The 18,420-nt window shown below is 38.5% G+C and overlaps 1 protein-coding gene across 1 annotated transcript in view; it reads left to right on the forward strand.

Moving 5' to 3' along the window:
• The window catches only part of OLA1 (Obg like ATPase 1), a 170,373-nt gene that overhangs the window by 86,192 nt on the left and 65,761 nt on the right, over positions 1-18,420 (forward strand). The window contains exon 5 of the mRNA XM_019554127.1: positions 5,379-5,554. Coding sequence (XP_019409672.1) covers positions 5,379-5,554 — 176 coding nt within the window. The remainder of the gene's footprint in view (positions 1-5,378; positions 5,555-18,420) is intronic.

Raw genomic sequence — 18,420 nt, forward strand, 5'->3', positions numbered from 1 at the left:
TGGGATACATGCCCCCATGCCTCCCCTGGGGGTGTGTGCAGCAGCCGGGAGCTGACACCAAGTCTTTCCAGTTGCCTTCCAGACGAGGTGTCCATGGCTCTGTTCCATGTCCTGTCTTGGCTGGGCAGCACCTGCCCCAACCCCGCTCCCTCCCTTGCCGTGGTGTCCTTGATTTGCTTGCACCCCACATAGACTTACCACCAGATGCTGCTCTCCAAACTACAGGGCTGCATATCGGCAATCAGATTGGTATCAGCTGATGTGGCTGGTTAATAATTGGCCATCAGTATTGGCCAAAAAAATCTTTATCACTGCACTCCTAAATTATAGTAATATCTATTTAAAACTAGTAATACTTAAGTGACAGTAAGTAGGCCTGTGCAAAGTGGCTAGTATTCGCTTTGGATTTGGCTGATTTGGGGGACAGCGATTCGATTTGGTGATTTGAATCACTGTCGCAAATTGATTTGGTTGAATCTGGTTTGGAGACTTGGCCTCCACTAAATCAGTCGAATCTCTGAATCAAACAGGCCCCATCTCCTTCCCACTCTCCCAACCCTGTCAATGGCTGTCCCGTCCAGCCCCATTGTCCTGGTACTTAAAAAACCCCAAACAAATAAACAAAAAAAAGCCCCATACTCACCGGCTCCTGCCAGGCCGGGGCAGGGGGTGATCCCTGCTGCCATGTGTTGCATGGGGGAGGGTCTGTCCTGAGCTCCCAGAGGCCCCGATGGCTGCTGCAGCATCTGGTGAGTGTGGGGCTTTAAAAGAAAAGAAAAAAAAGTGCCAGGACACTGGGGCCAGGCAAGGCAGCCATTGATGGGGCTGGGAGAGCAGGCAGGGGCTCAGAGGGGTGCTCAGGATGTTTGAGGGAGCAGGCAGGGGATGGGGCCTGGTGGGGGTCCCCCCATGGTCCCCTCCACCCCTGTCCAGCCCTCCACCCCCTACTTACTGGCATGAAGTTTGGGTCCAGCTCTGCAGCAGCGAGCAGGGACTGCCTGAATCTCCCAGTCTTTCTGAATCTTTTCCAAATCAATTTGGAGGCTTTGAATTGATTCGGACCTTTTTATTGGTCTCCCAATTCGGAGATTCAGCTGCCGAATCGTGCCAAATCGAATCAGCAACTGAAGCGTCTTACAGTCCTAATAGTAAGTTGTTTAAATTTTAAACTTCATCAAATGACTGCATTTTTTATTATTATTTTTACAGCTCAGATTTATTGTTTATCAGGGTTATCAGACCCATGGGCCGGATGAGTTGCTTGAGGCTGTTTGGGCCCATGGCAGATCTAGCTCATGCAGCATGAAGTCAGAGATCTGCAGTGTTCCCTGCAGACCTTGGCCAGTGTAGGACACTCTGTGCTATGCTTCCAGAGTGGGCTTGGGAAAGCAGTGGGGAGGGTGCTGCATCAGGGGCCAAATGATGGGGCCTTGCAGGCCATGTACCGTCCACAGGCTGCATTTTTTATAACTGTAGTCTATGTAGGGTATAATTCATCTCAAGTATCCAGCTTTAACTTTGGTATATTTTAACTTTTGAATGCTTTTTAATGTTCCTTTAATGGTTTTAGGACATTTTTGTATGGCAGCTGCTTGCAAACTAGTGATCTTCATAAGAACAACTGGAATGACTGAATAGGAAATGCTTAATTTCTTTTAAGCTGTCAGCCTCATAAATGTTTCTTACAATGTTTCTAGCCTGCTTTCTTTCAAATTTATTTTCTTTCTCAAAAAAATATCTAGTTGCCTTGATCAATTACCAGTTTTTATTTCTGGATCATTTATTCTATATAGATTGCTGTTGGCAAGATTCACCGAAAGGTTAAGTCTGACTTCCACCATTCTGTCAGTGCAACGTGGGTTTGAATTGTCTTAACTAGTTGTCCAAAAATTCTTCCTCCATAGGAGAATACCCCGGTAGTATAAGGTCAAATGCTAGTCATTTCTTTATTACCTTATTCTTGCTCTTTTCAGCTTCCCTTAATCTGCTTGCCTGATGGCAGTTTTGAGGCTGATCTACTTTATTTTGGGGTTTGTTTGTTAGCCCCTGAACACAAAACAAAAGTGTTTGTCGCACTTAAATTATGCTAAGAGCTTTTCAGCCAACCCAGTCCTAGAGCCCTTATTGGTAAAGAAATATTATGCTTAGCTTTGCTATTTCTGATTTTAATTATCTGAGAGGGAAGAGTTTTAGATTTAGCTTTTCTAAACTTCTGATAATTTTGAGTCATTTCTAGAAGCTTCAACTTAAGTATTTATCAGTGACTGTAGTCTGAAAATACATATATATTAAATATACTGTAGATTGCTATTGCTTGTTTTGAATGTGCATACTTTTTCTAAGCCAGTATTCTCTTGAAAAGTGTAATTATGAAACCAAATGGCATCTTACTAGAAAATTTTATTTCTTTAAAACTGTAATTTTTTTAGTATTTTACACTATTCTATACCAAAGTTACATAAGTTTTTCTATGAGTCCACAAATACTTACTGATCAGTATGTCACTTAAAATAAACGCTGTTTTCTTTGTGATTTTTTTTTTCTCTCTCACTTTAGCTTAATTTATTTTTCTAATTAGCTACAGGGAATTTGAGGTTTTATTAATAAAACACTCTAAGTCTTATTGGACAATGTCTCTTCCATTATACACAAAGTTCCTTTTCCTTTTAAAACTAGCTTTGAAAGCGAACTGATTTAAAGCAAATGCAAAGGAACAAGTAACTGGTTTATACACTCCAGTAACAAGGTGGAAAAATGCAGGGGAAGGACATTGGACCAGTTTTCTGCTGCATTGAGTAGAAATTTATCAGTCCATCAAAGGAAACTTCCCTATCTGATTAAGCAATCCTCCAGGTCAGTACAATTACTATAGAAGCTGTGAGAAAATATATGTTGCATTTGTGAAGAAAAGCTGGATGGGAAGGAGAAAAGTGGAGAAATCTTCATGAAGTGTTGGGAAGAAGAAAGAATGGTGGACTCTGGGAAGGATAATGGAATAAATTTGAAAAATAAGGATTGAAAAGTGAAGTGGGAGGGCAGGTATGAAATTGTGTGTGGGGGGGGTTGCTTTTGTTTTGATTTTCTTTTTTTCTTGGTTTACAATAGGGAATTAACTTCATGTGAAGTCTAAATAATATAGAATAAATGTAGATTTTCAGAGGGAAAAGAAGAATATGGCCTTGGTAGAGGGTAGAAGTATATTTTACTCAATAAAATATTGTGTAGATTGCTAGTATAGAAGTCAGGGAAGTTTGAGAGCCCCTTATTAAAACTTGACAGCATATTAATTATTTGTATGTTTCATAAATATGTGTTCTGTTGTTATTTGTTCACTTACCTTATAAGTGGTCCTTACTTTGCTTTCTCAAAATCAGAAATACCCAAGAGCAGCTGGCTCTAACAATTTGTTGTTTGTTTTTGTTTACTGGAGGGGGGAGAGGTTGACATCTTCAATAAATTTGAGACCTTACTCTGATTGCTGTTTTTTTCTAATTCATTCATACAGAAAAAGTTCCAAAACTAACTCGATATACTTTAGTATTAGCTGCTTCATGTCTAATTAGACTCTGGGGAAAACCTCTGACATTTTGTTTTTGCTACATAGGATAATACTGGTTATTGTATTAAATGGAAAAAAATAAGCAAAAGTCCTTTTCTGTAGGGTTATCATAATGGTATTCCTTCTTGTACATTGATTTTTTTCTAAGATAGGTTAAAGGAAGTGAATATTGTTTTTTGTGTTGGTTTTGTTTGGTTTTTTTAAGGTAAATAATTCTTAAGTAAAGAAAATTTTTCTTTGTTAATAAATGTTTGTGCTGATCATTAATCTATAAATTATCTGTAGATTATATTGTCTCTAATTTACAGTAAAATATTACCTCGTGATACGTTTTGTTTATATCCAGATGGCCTATGTTGTCTTGCTAAACCTGCTGTAGAGTCTAACATGTTTCTGGTTGAATGACCTTAGTTCTGAAGAACTAATTGATATTCTTTAGAGAATGTGAGAGGAACAGTTCCCTCTTTTTGCTCTTTTTAGTGTTTTCACATGTACCTTCAAGTAGCCCGTCTGTAAGCCATGCAGCTGACTTCCTTCATCTTCAACTTGAATATCTTCAACTTTTTTACTATATTCATCCTGAAACTTGTTTATAAAATTTAAATGTTGTTCCTTTGTTTTAAAACAGTTTCAGATAACAATAAGGAAGAAACTTCTGAAATACATGACAGTACAGAAAATGAGCATTCTGTCTAGCGATTTGTGGTCTCTTGGTAACTGACCCTATATCTTTTTCCCGTATCTGGTACAATAGAAGTTAAGTCTGTTCCTTTGATTCCTTTACAAACTAGTTTGCATGTTGTGAAGTACAATTAGTGAATACAGTAATATTCAAAGACATATCACTTTTGTTTTTCAGGTTTTCTTTAGTTTGTAAGTGTAATTTCTAGCGCTGTGGAATTGATGCCATGGATCATCACAATAAAATTGGTTCAGGAATACTTTATAAACTGCACTTTTAGAACTTCTCCTTTTAAAAATATTTTTTAGTCCTCCTTCCAGTTTTTCTGACATTGTTCTTTATCTGGTAATTTAAGAGTAAATCCCAGCTGAATTATGTTGCCACATTATGTCTTCAAAAGGGCATAAAGTCAGTACACATGCTTCAGTAATATCTGGTTGTTTTACCCTTGTGTTTCCAGTTGGCAATTTGAAATTATGGCTTCAACTGAACTTTAAATATGTGATAATAGCATGTGTTTCTAATAAGGGCCAGCACCATTTTGTTCAGATAGTGTGAATAGTTGTCACTCATATATGACAAATGCACCTTCATCTGCTTCTTTGATGGCCCCCTAAAAACCATACCCTCAAATCAGACCGATGAAATTAGCTGCTGTGTAAATTGTGTGTCTGAGTGGTTCATTATCTAATCACCGTCAGAACCACAGTGATAAAGTAGATTGAAACAGGGAAAAGGTCTGCCACATGATTTCAGGCCTTTTTTCTAAATCCTGTTTCCCTTGGAAACCCTAATAATGTGGTTCAGAACTTCAAGATTCTTTGTCTAGAACTTCGTATCAGGTTTTTTTAATACACAAAACTTGTGACCAATGAGAGTGCTGGGATAAGATTTTCCCCTCCATTTTTTCACTGTTATCATGTGTTTTAAAATATCTAAATATTTTAAATTGGGCCACCATGTTTACTGCTAATGGCTAAGATATTAATCTAATGGCTCCAATTTTCAGAAAAGTGTGGACTAGAGGACCCAATAAATCTTTATATATATTTTTAACTCTTATGTTTCTAATACATTGTTGTGAATGTTACTTTTTTTTCAGTTTTGTGTTAATGCTTAAGTGCTCTTCTTTTCTAGGGGCATTTGAAGATGATGATATCACTCACATTGAAGGAAGTGTAGATCCTGTTCGTGACATTGAAATAATACACGATGAACTTAGGCTTAAAGATGAGGAAATGATCGTGCCAATTATTGACAAACTAGAAAAAGTAGCAGTGAGAGGAGGAGACAAGAAATTAAAACCTGAATATGTAAGTAAACAGTGTGCTATCAGTTATCTTGTTTATTTATTTGTACTTGGATGCAACAGTGTGTTTTTGTTTTGTGTTCACCTACATTTTTTGAACATGACCAGTATTTCCAAATGGATTTTAAAGTGACTGCTGATCCACTTGTAAAAATCATTAGAATTGTATTGTATTTTCTGTTAATTACTTAGGGTCACATTGATAAAGTTAATGAAAGTTCTAAAATTTGCTCCTATTAGTTAATCTCCAGTATAGCGATGTTGAGATCTATCTGTAATGTCTTGCCTGTGGTTGAAAGCTAATTTGGATTATGGTAGAGTATGAATTTTAAGTGCAGTAGCTATTTCTTGATAACTCTGTATGGATACTTCTATTCCTGAATAGCTCCATTTGTAGGAATCCCTAATATATACTGTAGATGCTATGAATTTTGGTATCAACTAAAAATATTTTTTGGCTGTCTTGATATATTGAACTCAGAAGTGTGACTCAGCTTTTGTGCTCTCTTAGGGAATGTGAAAAAGAATTGCTAGTTGAAATTGGTCATACATTTAGAATAAACATGCAAAAAGCAATTTAAATAGGCTTAACTACAAGTATTCTAGTGGGTTGAATTATTTCTTTTATAGATTGGATATATGTCACTTCCATATGAACATCAAAAAGTTGTTTGTTTATCTATATTTATCCACCACTTACTATTTGAAGACTGTTACATTTTACAGCGGTGGTCTTAGCATATTACTTTTTATTATAAACATTAATATATTCAAGCATATTTTGGAATCATGATAAGCAAACCAAAAAAAGAATATATGTGCTTAACAGCAGCTGTCAGAGCTGCAAAAAAACACCAAACTCTCATGGTTTCTGAAATTACAGGAGATGAGGAGGAACATTATGGTATCAAATTTTGTGAGCATTTCCTCAGGGGGGAGGGCAGGGGGTGTGCATGGAATCAGTATGGGTAAATATATCATATCTGTTTCCAGTTAGTAACGGGTTAGGGACAGGAGAAAACAAAAAAGTTCTAGCATCTGGAGCCAGAAGAGGAAAAAGCAAAAAAACCCTCATGTATCCTGCTGACAGTTAAACAAGTAATTAATTTTTGGCCTTGGCTGATATTTCTCAAAGAAAAGTGATAAGAAGCCCCCCCTCTCTATGTTACATGTATCACAATATTACTGGATTAATTGAGCAATTAACTTAGATCAGCTACACTTGCAAATTAACTATCACACCATAAAAAAGTCCAACCAAAATGCGCAATAACTTTTATAGTCAGTTTCTATCCAGCTTTAATTTGCATGGGTGGCTGGGTCTCCCACTGTAGCTGCAAGTCAAACAGCTGAGGGAACTTTCAGCCTCAGCAATTCCCCACAACTGCCAGGATAGAGAATGCTGCAGCTTGATGGGACTTTCCCTCCCAGCAGTACCCCACAGGTGTAGGACTCTTGGTACTAGCAGTATCCAATAGTTGCAGGGACTGAGAGTCCTGCAACTGGTGGACTTTGGGTCCCAGCAGTGCCCCACAGCTGCTGGAGCCAGGACTCTTGGTCCCAACAGCCATAAGGCACTGTCAGGACCCAGTGTCTGCAGCTACAGGCAGTCCTCGACTTGCAATGTTTTGCACTTACAATGTTTATAAATTGACACCGTTTCAACTTTCTGATGTCAGTTTTGACTTTATGATGCTTGATCTGACGCCACACCAACGAACAAGTTTGCTGCATCACCCATCTCCCTAGAGAACATCTGTCCAAACTTCCTTGGACAGTTTTCTTTAAGAAAGCAGACAAGACTCCAGAAGAACCTGCAGCTAAGGCTCCTGAGAAGACTCCAGCCAAGAGCCCTTCAAAAAGTCCAGCAAAATCACCTCAAAGAAGTCCTTCCAAATCCACATGATTGCTATTTACAATATAAAGATATTAATGTAGCTATATTACTCATCTATAATTGAGTACAAAATTCTGGGTTATTTTTGGTGAAAATAGGGTATCAGGCCTTGGTTCAGGAACCAATCCCCCATTTATAACATTGTTCTTATGGGAAAATCGGTTCTGAGTTACGATGTTTTGACTTAAGACGTGGTTTTCAGGAACCAATTGTGTCGTAAGTCAGAGGACTGCCTGTATAGGACTCTCAGTTCTGGCACCTTTGGGGTGCTGTCATAGCTGTGAGTCCTCATCAGCTAGGGGCTCACAGCTGCTGGAGCTTTCTACTTGCCAGTGCAGGGAGAGCCTAGGATGGCAATTCCAGGTTCTCCCTGTACCGGCAATAAGGCATGATAGTTTCTGATGCTGGATCCTACAATTTCACATCCTGCTGTGCAAATGTGGGTTGTGTGGATCATGCATTAGATCCTATCATGCCTTTACCTGAACCAGAACCTATCAAGCCTAGAGGGGCCCTGGCATGAATAACATTTATCTTTTGTTTCCTGTCTTATCTCCATATTAAGCTGAGGGTAGCTTTATTGATAAGCTGTATTGGGCATTTGGATTATTTGTGTAATATTATGGTACCAACTGCATCAGATAAAAGAAATACTTCCTTTCTTGATGGAAACATTGGACCACCAGTGTGGTCTTTGAAGGCTTACTTATAGTGTAAAAACTTGCTTGAGGCAGGTTTGTGTTAAAATCCTAACTGATTTAATTCAGTCTACACTTGCTTAGTAATATATGCAGTGTTATTGACCTTAATGTCAAATGAAAAGTCATCTCAACCTAAATGAATCCATAGTTAGTGTTTTCCACTCTGTTTTATGCTACAGATTCTCAACTGGCATCCAGATGGCTTGTCATTGCCACCTGTAAATAGGATACCATTCTCCTTTGTAGGAATTGACCTGCCTTATTAACCATTGTAAAATTCAGCCTTTTGCCTTTGTAGCTTTACACCAAGGCCTAAAGTCTCTTGCTGGGTCAGAAGCTGAGATTTGCTTCTGCTATAAACTGCCAAAACTAAAATGTTTAGTCCAGGTCTTAGGATGATCTTATTTTCTTTCCTTGCTTTACTCAGAATTGCCCTTATGAATGTAGCGGGAATATTCTTGTCCATTTTCTTGAGCATGCTAGTATGAACCTGTGCAGAGTATCATGGGTCACCACATCTTATGCATCTCCTGTATTAAGACTGAGGAAATGTTTACTACTAGCTGTATGCCTCTCTCTCCTGTTGAATAAAACTGAGAAACCTCTACACAGAATGACTGACGTCAGCTGTGTACAGCTAACAGGTACTCCAGTAAGAGAATACTATTATTCTGTTTCATGACAGAGTTGCTCTTTTTTATAGCTAAATTAATTTCGCTTCTAATTAAACTTACAAAACTTCAAACAAATAAGTCTCAAATCTAAGAAAGTAATGAGTTAAAATATTAAATCCAGATATTAAATTATAAAGGGATTTAAGGAGGATTTTGGTTCATAATAAGCCTGTAGTATGCAGAGCACACACCTCTGTGTGTGCAGTATAAATTATAGATTCCTGTAAATACATTGTTGTGAACAAAAGCAAAAAGACCTTTTCCACCTTTTAAACCCTGATTATTCACCAGCCTACTCCTAATCAGCCTTATAGGCCAGTCACCAGAACAGATAGATAGTGAGGGTCTGCAAATCTCAAGGCAAAACAGTAGGACTGGTGCTATGGTTAGGACTGTAACTTCTCTCTTCCTTTCCCAGATGCTAAAGAGGGATGATCCTGGTCATACATTTACCAGGTTATGATGAGCTTCAGTTTTTATCCTTTAACATTTTCTGTGTATTGAAGAGCATTTAGACCCTTTGCATGTGCTCAGTGTACAAAAATTTGGGCACAATGACGGACTTGTCACTCTAGTTAAGGGAGAAATAAGGAGCTGGATTGGGGAAATGCAAAGAAAAAAGCTGAAGTAGAACAACCCAGCAAAGTCAACCTGCCTCATGACTTGCAAATATTACTGATAGGGTAAATTATCTTTTATTTGTCAACTACAAATTAAAACAGTATTGGGTGTTTATTTGTGTTTTTTCTGTACGTTCCTAGTTTGTTCCATTTTGAATTGTCCATTTCCATGTGAGGTGGGAGAAAGGTACCTATGGAAGATAATGTGTAATGTTGTCACCATGTGGATTATATGGCTTCATACATGCTACAGTGTCCTGGCTCTCCTGTTTGAGTATACAAAACTTAAACTCTGTACTAACATTTCTTATTAAGAATAGGTTTTAAAACTGGCTACATGTATAAGAAGGAAAATGTTTGATTTGCAACTTTCATTTCATTACCTGCAATTGTGAATCTCCCATCCTTTTCGAGAAGTGAATCATGTAACAGAAAATAGGCCAGGTAGGCTTATCTGACTTTTCAGTTATATCTTTTATAGATATTTCCATCTCTTCAGGGGAATGGATCCAAAATTAAGAGAAAACAAAATGGCTTTAGCAGTTACTTTAACTGGTGGTATTCTGTAAAGTTCTGGTCTCTCTTCCTTCTCATTCCTGTTTTTATCCAGTGGGGCCACCTCTCTTTCAGAGAAATTCAGAGGATTTTCTCTATATTTAATTTTCCCAAGAGAACAGGTGGATTGAAAAAATTTTGAATGACTACAGTTCAATCAAATATAAATACTCACTTATTCTACCTTCATTTCCTTTACCTTGTGCTCTCTTTCCCTCTGAACAAAAGGATGTGTAACTACAATAATATCTTCCTCACTTTTCTTTCTTTCCTTTTCTAAAGTGCTTTGAGATCTATTGATGAAAAGACATGAAAAGTTAAGGAAAGAAGAGGAGGAGGACACGGAAGAAAAGAAACAAAATTTAGAAATAGCATTCATGCTTAAGGGCAAGCATATTTTCCCATTGATATTTAGTCTAATAATAATGTACTAAAAGTTTGCTACTTAAAAAAAAATATTCTGCCTGTGATCTTTGTACAAACTTTTGACATCAATGGGAGTTCACTTTGGGTTGAAGAGAGAGTATAAAACTGATCTGTGGTCCATAGTTGAAAGTAGAATTTGTCTTTTCTATGGATGCGAGTAGGACTTCCCTGCTTTGCAAAATCATGTCTATTGTGGCGGTGGCCTTTTTTGGATAGAAACTTTAAATCTCCAAACACTTGAAAAAAATAATGCCTGACAGATGAGAGAGGGCAGGTGTGATGAACCACAGTATATCCAACTGCCTACACATTAATTTATATAATCTAACCTCTCCCATTTTAAACCATTTCTCATCTCAAAATCCAGATTGATTACAGTTGGTAGGTTCAGCTTCTGTGTAGTGAGCTATGTGGCAGAAAGCCGCCTTGGTTTCTCCCCAAAATCTCTGCCCTGTGACAATGTGATCAAGATGGGCCAGCACAGAGGATTCACACGTCAGCCTGTCTCTTTGGGTAGCCTGAGCTGGCTGCATTCCTGAGGGAGGGGGGAAACCTGCTCCCTCTGCCTACATGACTGGCATCAGTTACCTGGGTGAGGGGTTTCTACCTGGTGAGCTGGAATCTGCCCAGTGACAGATGATGTATTTCAAATTGGTTGGCTGATAGCCAACTGGGGCTGACCTCCACTGGACCAGGTGAATGAGGTCACGGGGGCTATATAAGTTAGGAGGGGCTAGGAGACGGTCTCTCTTCAGCCATGAGGTGAAGCAGCAGCCATGCGGGGGACACAGAGAAGCCTTACCATCTGAAGCTAGCTCTCTCTCACCCCAAAACTCATGAGCAAGGAACTGCCTGCCTCCAAAGGGAAACTTCACCTGCCTTTGGAAGATGCTTGTGAGTAAGCTACTCAATCTGATTAGATATTTAGCTGGCAGTAACACAGATGCGTAATCAAAAGGCTACCTCAGCCACACTGTTTGCTTTTTAGGATTGCTAAGATATTGCTCAATCCTGTACCCTAGTTTATTGATTACAAGGGGTAGGGTAAAGTTCTCCTTTTTGACTGGTGTGGGAGACTTATTGAGGGGTGGGTCTAAATTATGCCTAAGAGACCCCTTAGGTCTGTGGACTAAGGGAGACTTTACTTTTTGCCCCCTGACTTGGGGAAGTGCCCCAAGTGCCTGTACTGGGTCAAGTACCTGTCGGACTATTAGGCCTGTGTTTCCCCGAGGACACAGGGCCGAGACAGTCCCTTCTTGGGGTGGTGGCTGCGACGTTACCCCTAGACTAGCGAGTGTGCTCCGGGAGAGGGGTTGGCTGAGCATAAGGCGCCCCTAGGGAGGCATTTGGAGTCTGGAAGGTGGTCGGGCGCAGGGAGGTGGGCGGCTCAACGCAGGAGTGCCCCCTACTGGCCCGCCACAAGCTAGTTTTGATGTTGAATAAGGTATTAACTGTTCTTGAAGTCTCTTTGGAAAATGTTTTCTTGATGGCCTGTCAGCAGAAAAAGTAGCCAACTTCTGTTATGGAGACATTAGTGAAATCATTTTGAAGTCCTGCTTAAAAATCGGTGGTGGATCATGGCCCAAGATCAGCATCACATAATGTTGGTATGGATTTGGAACAGGTTCCTTTTACATACATTTTTGTGTTCTCTCTGTATCCTTACAATGATACTTGTGTAGTTTTCTAGTTTTCCAGGGAAACTGTGTTCTTTCTGAATCGGTCTCTTTTTAGTTGTTGAAGTTAAAAACTTCCAAATGACGAGTGGTGATATTTTCATGCATGCTGTCTCTCAGACACTTTTGTATTTACATGTATCAAAGTATTTTAGGAATCATTTCAAAAACAGTTAAAGTAATTCTGGTTGAAGTTTCACCAGTTAATTTGTTTTGTAAATGGCATCATATAGACATATTGGAGAGAAATCAAGTAATTACCCAGTAAGAGAGATGTCACAGTGTGTCATTTTTGGAAAAGAACTCTTGGAATAAACTCTTTATTAAGTGTATCAACTTCTTCCACTTCAATTTTTTTTAAATTGGCTATCTATAAATATGTGAATTTAGTGTTTAACATTGTTGTTTCTGGAAAAAAAAGGCTCCTATATATTTATAATGGGTACAAGAGAATCTGTGTGTTTCTCATGCTACCCGACCAGTGTGCCTTTGCTCTTTATCATGTAGATGACATTCAGAGGATCTGTCTCTGTAACTCATTTAATTCTTGGTGTTTTTTGGACCTTGGCAGTTTCAGCAAATAAATATCTGTGGCAAAGGAATTAGTTTGTGCATTTTATCAGTAGAATGTAACTAGTTCTGTTTATACAGGTTTATTATTTAGTGGCGGGAAGGCAGTGACATTAAGTTAGTATCAATATCTGATAGATTTGTATTCCTGTCTTGGTTGGTAAAGTGATCTTTTCACCTCTATCTGAGCCATCTATACTCCCAGGATATAGTTTAGCATCTTTACAATAAAGTGAAGACTTGAAGTTGAACGTCACTTTTTGAAATAAAAGAAAATCCATTGATGCTTTGAAGAAAGCAGCTGAAGATCTTTTAAATCAGCGTTTTTGATTGACATGAGTGACAGGGTAAATGTATAAATGTCAAGAAATATAGATTATAGGCTACATGGCTTTGGATGAATCTTCATTTCTACTCTTTGACTTGCTTATTTTGTAATAAACAAATTTGTCCCGAAGCCTCAGGTAGAAGATTAAAAATTCTGCAATAATCTAGATAATTAAAATTTAGATAATAAAAACGATCTATCTGCATTGTGGTTATATTATTTTAGGTTGTCCTCTGTAAATTATAGACTCAGAGAAGAATATGGCTCCAAGAGACCATCTGGAGGTCGTCTGGTCCAGTCCCACCCCTTCAAAGCAGGATCATTCCTACTAAATTATCACAGCCAAGTGTATACCTAAACTGTACTTAATCCCTGCCAGGGACAGGGATTCCACACTGTTTCAAGGTAACCTGTTCCAAAATGTGACCACCGTCCGACTTAGAAAGTTCTTCTTAGTATCTAACTTCAGTCTCTCTTGTTTCAGTTTGAGGCCACTCCTTTCCCAGTGTTCTTTTCCCCTCTGGACACAGAGAAGAGAGGATTGTCAGTTTCTTTATGATGCTCTGTTTTGTATTTGAAGACCTCTATATTGTCCTTTTTTTGTTACTTTCCCCTCGTTGCTTTTTTGCCAGACTAAACAACCCCAGCTCTTCCCATCTTCCTTATGCCAAATTCTCTACACCATGTTCTCGACAACCTTGACTTGTAAGATGTTGGCATGCAAGGAGCAGATGGCAGGTGAACCAGGAGGGGCCTGATCCTTGTTGTGGCAGTGGAGCCCCACCGTCCACCTCGAGGGGCACATGCTAAGCAAAATGCCTTCTCATGCTACACTCTGCCCCAGTTGAATGGCTAGGCTAGGGTTTGCCTAGCCCTGCTCTAGACTTTTGATAATTTCAGTTGCTTTCCATTAGACTCTTTTGAATTTATCTATTTCTTTCCTGAAGTGTGATGCCCAAGGCTGGATACAGTACACCAGCTGAGGCGCCACTGTTGTTAAATAGAGCAAAAGAATCACTTCCTATCACTTGCATAGGATGTTTAATACATCCCAGTATTCTGTTAGTTTGGTTTACAGAAATATTACACAGACTCATATTTATGTATTCTAACCCCTAGGTCCTTTTCCTACAGTACTGGAGGCTGACTGCTGCTCCTCTTTTTGAATTTGTACATTTGATTGTTCCAGTTCAAGTGCAGTATTTGCAGGGTTGTTGGTTGCATCTGTGGTGGTCTAAGGTCATAGGCACACAAGGTTCTTTTGGTTAGATGTGTATCTTTTATTAGACCAACTAAAATAGTTGGGGAAAAAAGGTCTTTGCAAGCTTTTGGGCATGAACACTCTTCTTCAGGCATTGGGAGACTCTGCAAGTCATTAACGAAGCTAACTGGACCTAGGACAGGCACTTGGGGAATTTCACTTGATACCTCCTCCCACTTTGACTAGATATGACTAGATATGAACCTTCTTCTCTTTACCAGAATAAACTTGATCCAAACAGGATGATGAACATTTCTTCCCATAATACTCTGAAAAATGGAATGTTGCTGATCTCTAACCTCGTATGCGTTCTGTGGTTTTCATTGATGGATCAAAAAATTGTCTATGACAGAAGTTATCAGTTAGAATTTTCAGAAGTTTCTTAATTGTTTTCCAGACTTAATTTTTATTCATTCCTTTAGTCTTATTTTGTTGGCTTAGTTCTTCCCACTCAAGAAGGTGGGGGGAGGACCAAAAGCGGGGAAAAGTCTTGTATGTACTTTATTAACATGCTTTTTGCCAATAGCTTTTCTTTTGTAATTAGTAGCGTAAGCAGTAAATCATAGGGCTTCAAGAAAATATTTCTATTACTGATGCATGTAATTATACCTAAAATCTTTAGTGGATTGTTTACTTTGCTTAATGCAATTATTTAGAGGAAATTAGAGTTCTTTCTAAGGAACACTTTGAAATTTACCAGAAAAATATTTGTGACAGATGTTTATAAATTATTTGGTGTTAATGCTTTGGGTCGAGTGCATATTGTAACTTCCTTTGCTGTATCAGTGTGCATACAAAAGTTTGCTTAACTAGCCTGTGCCAAGGCTAATCTTTCCTATTAAAACTTATTTATGACTTTTGCAAAGAAACTTGGTTAAGAGTATGTTATAAATATGAAAGGATTTTTTTGGTACTTTTACTGAACAAACTGCTTGGTTGAGATAAAGTTAGACAAGCTTTCAAATGCAAGGCATTCTTCATTGAGTGTTTTTTAAGTTGTGGATTTTCCATTTTAAGTGGTGGATTTTGATTTCTATGTTTTGATAGTGTAGGAGATCTGTAGCCATGATGGTCCAAGAATTATGCAATGAGCAATAATTTTTTTGTGATTATTTTTTTATTCAGTTAGTCCAGAATAACATAAAATATAACCTTTATTTCAGGGAAGTTTTAAGTTCTGTGTTATCCAAGAGGTCAAATCGGAAGATCATAATTGGTCTTTTTGCCTTAACCTGTAAATTTTTATGAATGCTGATATCTGACTGCCCTGTTAGCTAGTTACACCATAATTAATCTTTTTATGAACAGATGGACACCCATTCTGGAATGAGAATATATCCTTTTCTTGATTAATCTACTTCAAAAGTGAATTAACTTAATTAGGAAAAGCATTCCTATTCTGGAGGAAGCATCCATTGAGTTACTCTAAAATAATTCCATGGGCAGATAAGGCCAAGGATGAATAAGACTTCTTTAGAAAGGAGGGGTATGATTTCATTTTGTTTGGTTTTATCCCAGTGAAGTTTGTCTGTATCTCAAATTTTAGGGAATGATAGTACTGAAAATCTCTCTCTCAATGTATAGCTTTCCTTTTCACATTATGCATCTGCCTTTTCCTTTGAAAAGCTACAGGCATGGTTAGCACAAATGAATTTCCATAACTGTAGACTTCTCCAGGACTTGCAGGGTTTGTCTACACTAGAGAATTTTTGGAATAAACACAAATGGAGCCACCTTGGATGCTTTGTAATGTTTTGCTGATGTATTTAATGGTACTATAATTGTTTTGGGTCTCAGTGCTGGTACAGGTGCTGCCTTGTAGCAGTTCTGTTGTTTACAGTTGAATGGAAGAATTGATGGCACTGGTATTGACACCTCCCATTGCAGTCCCATAATTCTTTTTGTTCACCCTTAAATGATAGCTCAGAACACTCCCATGCTTGCTAACAGAGTACTTTTGACATGTTTTATTCTTCCTGGCACCCACTTGCTATAATATGTTAAACATAAAACATAATTGAAGTAATACTGCCTTTTCAAACGACGATTTTTCAGTTAGTGTTTTATAAGAAAATTTCTTCAAAAATTGTGTTAAATTTTTGTATGGGTCAGTCTTCTCTGCCTTAAAACCAGACACAATTTTTAAAAAAAGATAAGGCAGCTGTGCCTTGAATTGGATGAAAGGTTCCACAAGAACAACCACAACTGGAAGAAATATCGTGTTGCCCAATTAAACCAGTTTGTATTATTGGACTGCTACACTGAAACAATTCAGAAGTGTGCAGTTTAGTAAGTATGCAGGTGTTTCATCTGATTTTGAAACAATATAGTCCACTGTCAGAATCTGAAAAGTTTTCATGGATTAAGGTTTGAAGGGAGTGTTTTGATCATCTGGTTTGACTTCTTACATATCATAGACCAGGGGTTTGCAACTGGGGGGTATGCGTACCCCTGGGGGTACTTCGAAAGGTCCCAAGGGTACGTGGGGACGGAGTGCTGCCACAGAGCAGCAGGGCCGGGGTGGGGTGAGAGCAGGGCCCCACAGATGCTGCCTTGCCACCGCTTTGCCACTTGCCATGCCCCTGCTCCGTCTGGCCACTCCTCTCCCCTCCCGCCCTGCTCTGTGTCTGGCTGCTCACCCCCCTGGGGTGAGCACTTACTAAGCGGGGGAGGGGGGGGGGGCTGGGGTTACACCTATTAAAACAGGTTGAAAACCCCTGTCGTAGACCATAAGATTTCTTTAAATTTAATTCTCATTTCAGACTAGTAGCTATGAGTATAACTCTTAGAAAAATGTCTAATCTTGAACCGAGCTTTCAAACCATGGAGAATCCTCTATACTCCTAAGTAGCTGCTTCTTCTCTGAACTCTCTTTAGTTCTTTATTCTTCTTCTTCTTGCAGAGTGGATACCACAACTGGACATACTGTTCCAGTAATGGCCACAACAGTGCCAAATACAGCAATAATAGAACCTTTTTATTCCTACTTAATATTCTCCTGTTTATACATTGAAAGATCACAATTAGCCTGTTTGGTCTGTGGAGTGTGGAAATGCATGTTCAACTGATTATCTGCTCTGACCCCAAAGTTACTGCTCTCCAAGATGGAGTTCCCTATAATGTAATTATGGTATATCCTTTATTTTTATTTTTATGTTCAGATGTATGGCATTATCAAAGCACATTTTGTTTGCCTGTGCCTCAGATTCTTAACCAGGATGCTGCAGGATCATTTTAAAGATGTTGCAGGATGATGCCCAATATATACACAAACAATTCACTACATGCAATTCACAAGATTAAACCTGTAGATTTGAAGTAGGAATCCAGTGTCAAAAGCATTCTGGCCTGCTTTGGTCTTTCTGAGTTCTTTGCAACAGAAGAATTGCCCTATTATTTTTATGTAGTCAAAAAACAAGTGAAAGCCAACAGCTGGCATTTTCGAAGGGATGTCTTGAGTCTAAAAAGGTTGAGAACCACTGGGCCAGCTTAACTAACAAGCTATATCACTATGTACCAGTGAAAAATCTTCATTATTTATCATTTCTCCAGTAAGTTCAATGGTTATGTTTCTCTTCCTGATCTCTTATAAACTCTATCTGCAGACTGTGGAAGGACTGCATTTAGACTTCCAAATATAAAGTGAATAATCTTTACGACTACTAACTTACATTTTATTAAAAATAAAAACTTCAATTCTGTAGAAATTAATTGCATGCCCTTCCAGTTTAGCACAGAAAGCTTCTGATTTACTTGTGCTAGGTAGGCAAGCAAATTTTTCAAACCTTGGTTATTTAGTCCTAGATGCTGTACAGAATATTTGGCAAAGTGACATATTACTACTTTCATTCACCCAAAGTATTTAATGGCCTTTAATGAGTATGTACACATTTTTCTTCTTCCCTGTGTCAGTATCTGAAATTCCCTGAGCTAGTAGACATAACTTGACTGTATTTATTTGTTGTCCTCTAAACTGCCAGGATTTCCTGGGTTCACCCTTAGTCCTACAGAGGTAACAGACTCCAGAGGTCAGTCCTGAAGGGCACCATCACAAGTTAAAGAGACAAATGGGCAATCTTTAGTTTGTCAGATATGGTTGGCTATGTAAGTTGTAAAAAAATATGTTCAGAAAGTGTTGCTAAAAATTGTCATATTATTTGAC

Source organism: Crocodylus porosus, unplaced genomic scaffold, assembly GCF_001723895.1.
Source record: "Crocodylus porosus isolate Cpor-Errol unplaced genomic scaffold, CroPor_comp1, whole genome shotgun sequence".
NCBI lineage: Eukaryota > Metazoa > Chordata > Crocodylia > Crocodylidae > Crocodylus > Crocodylus porosus.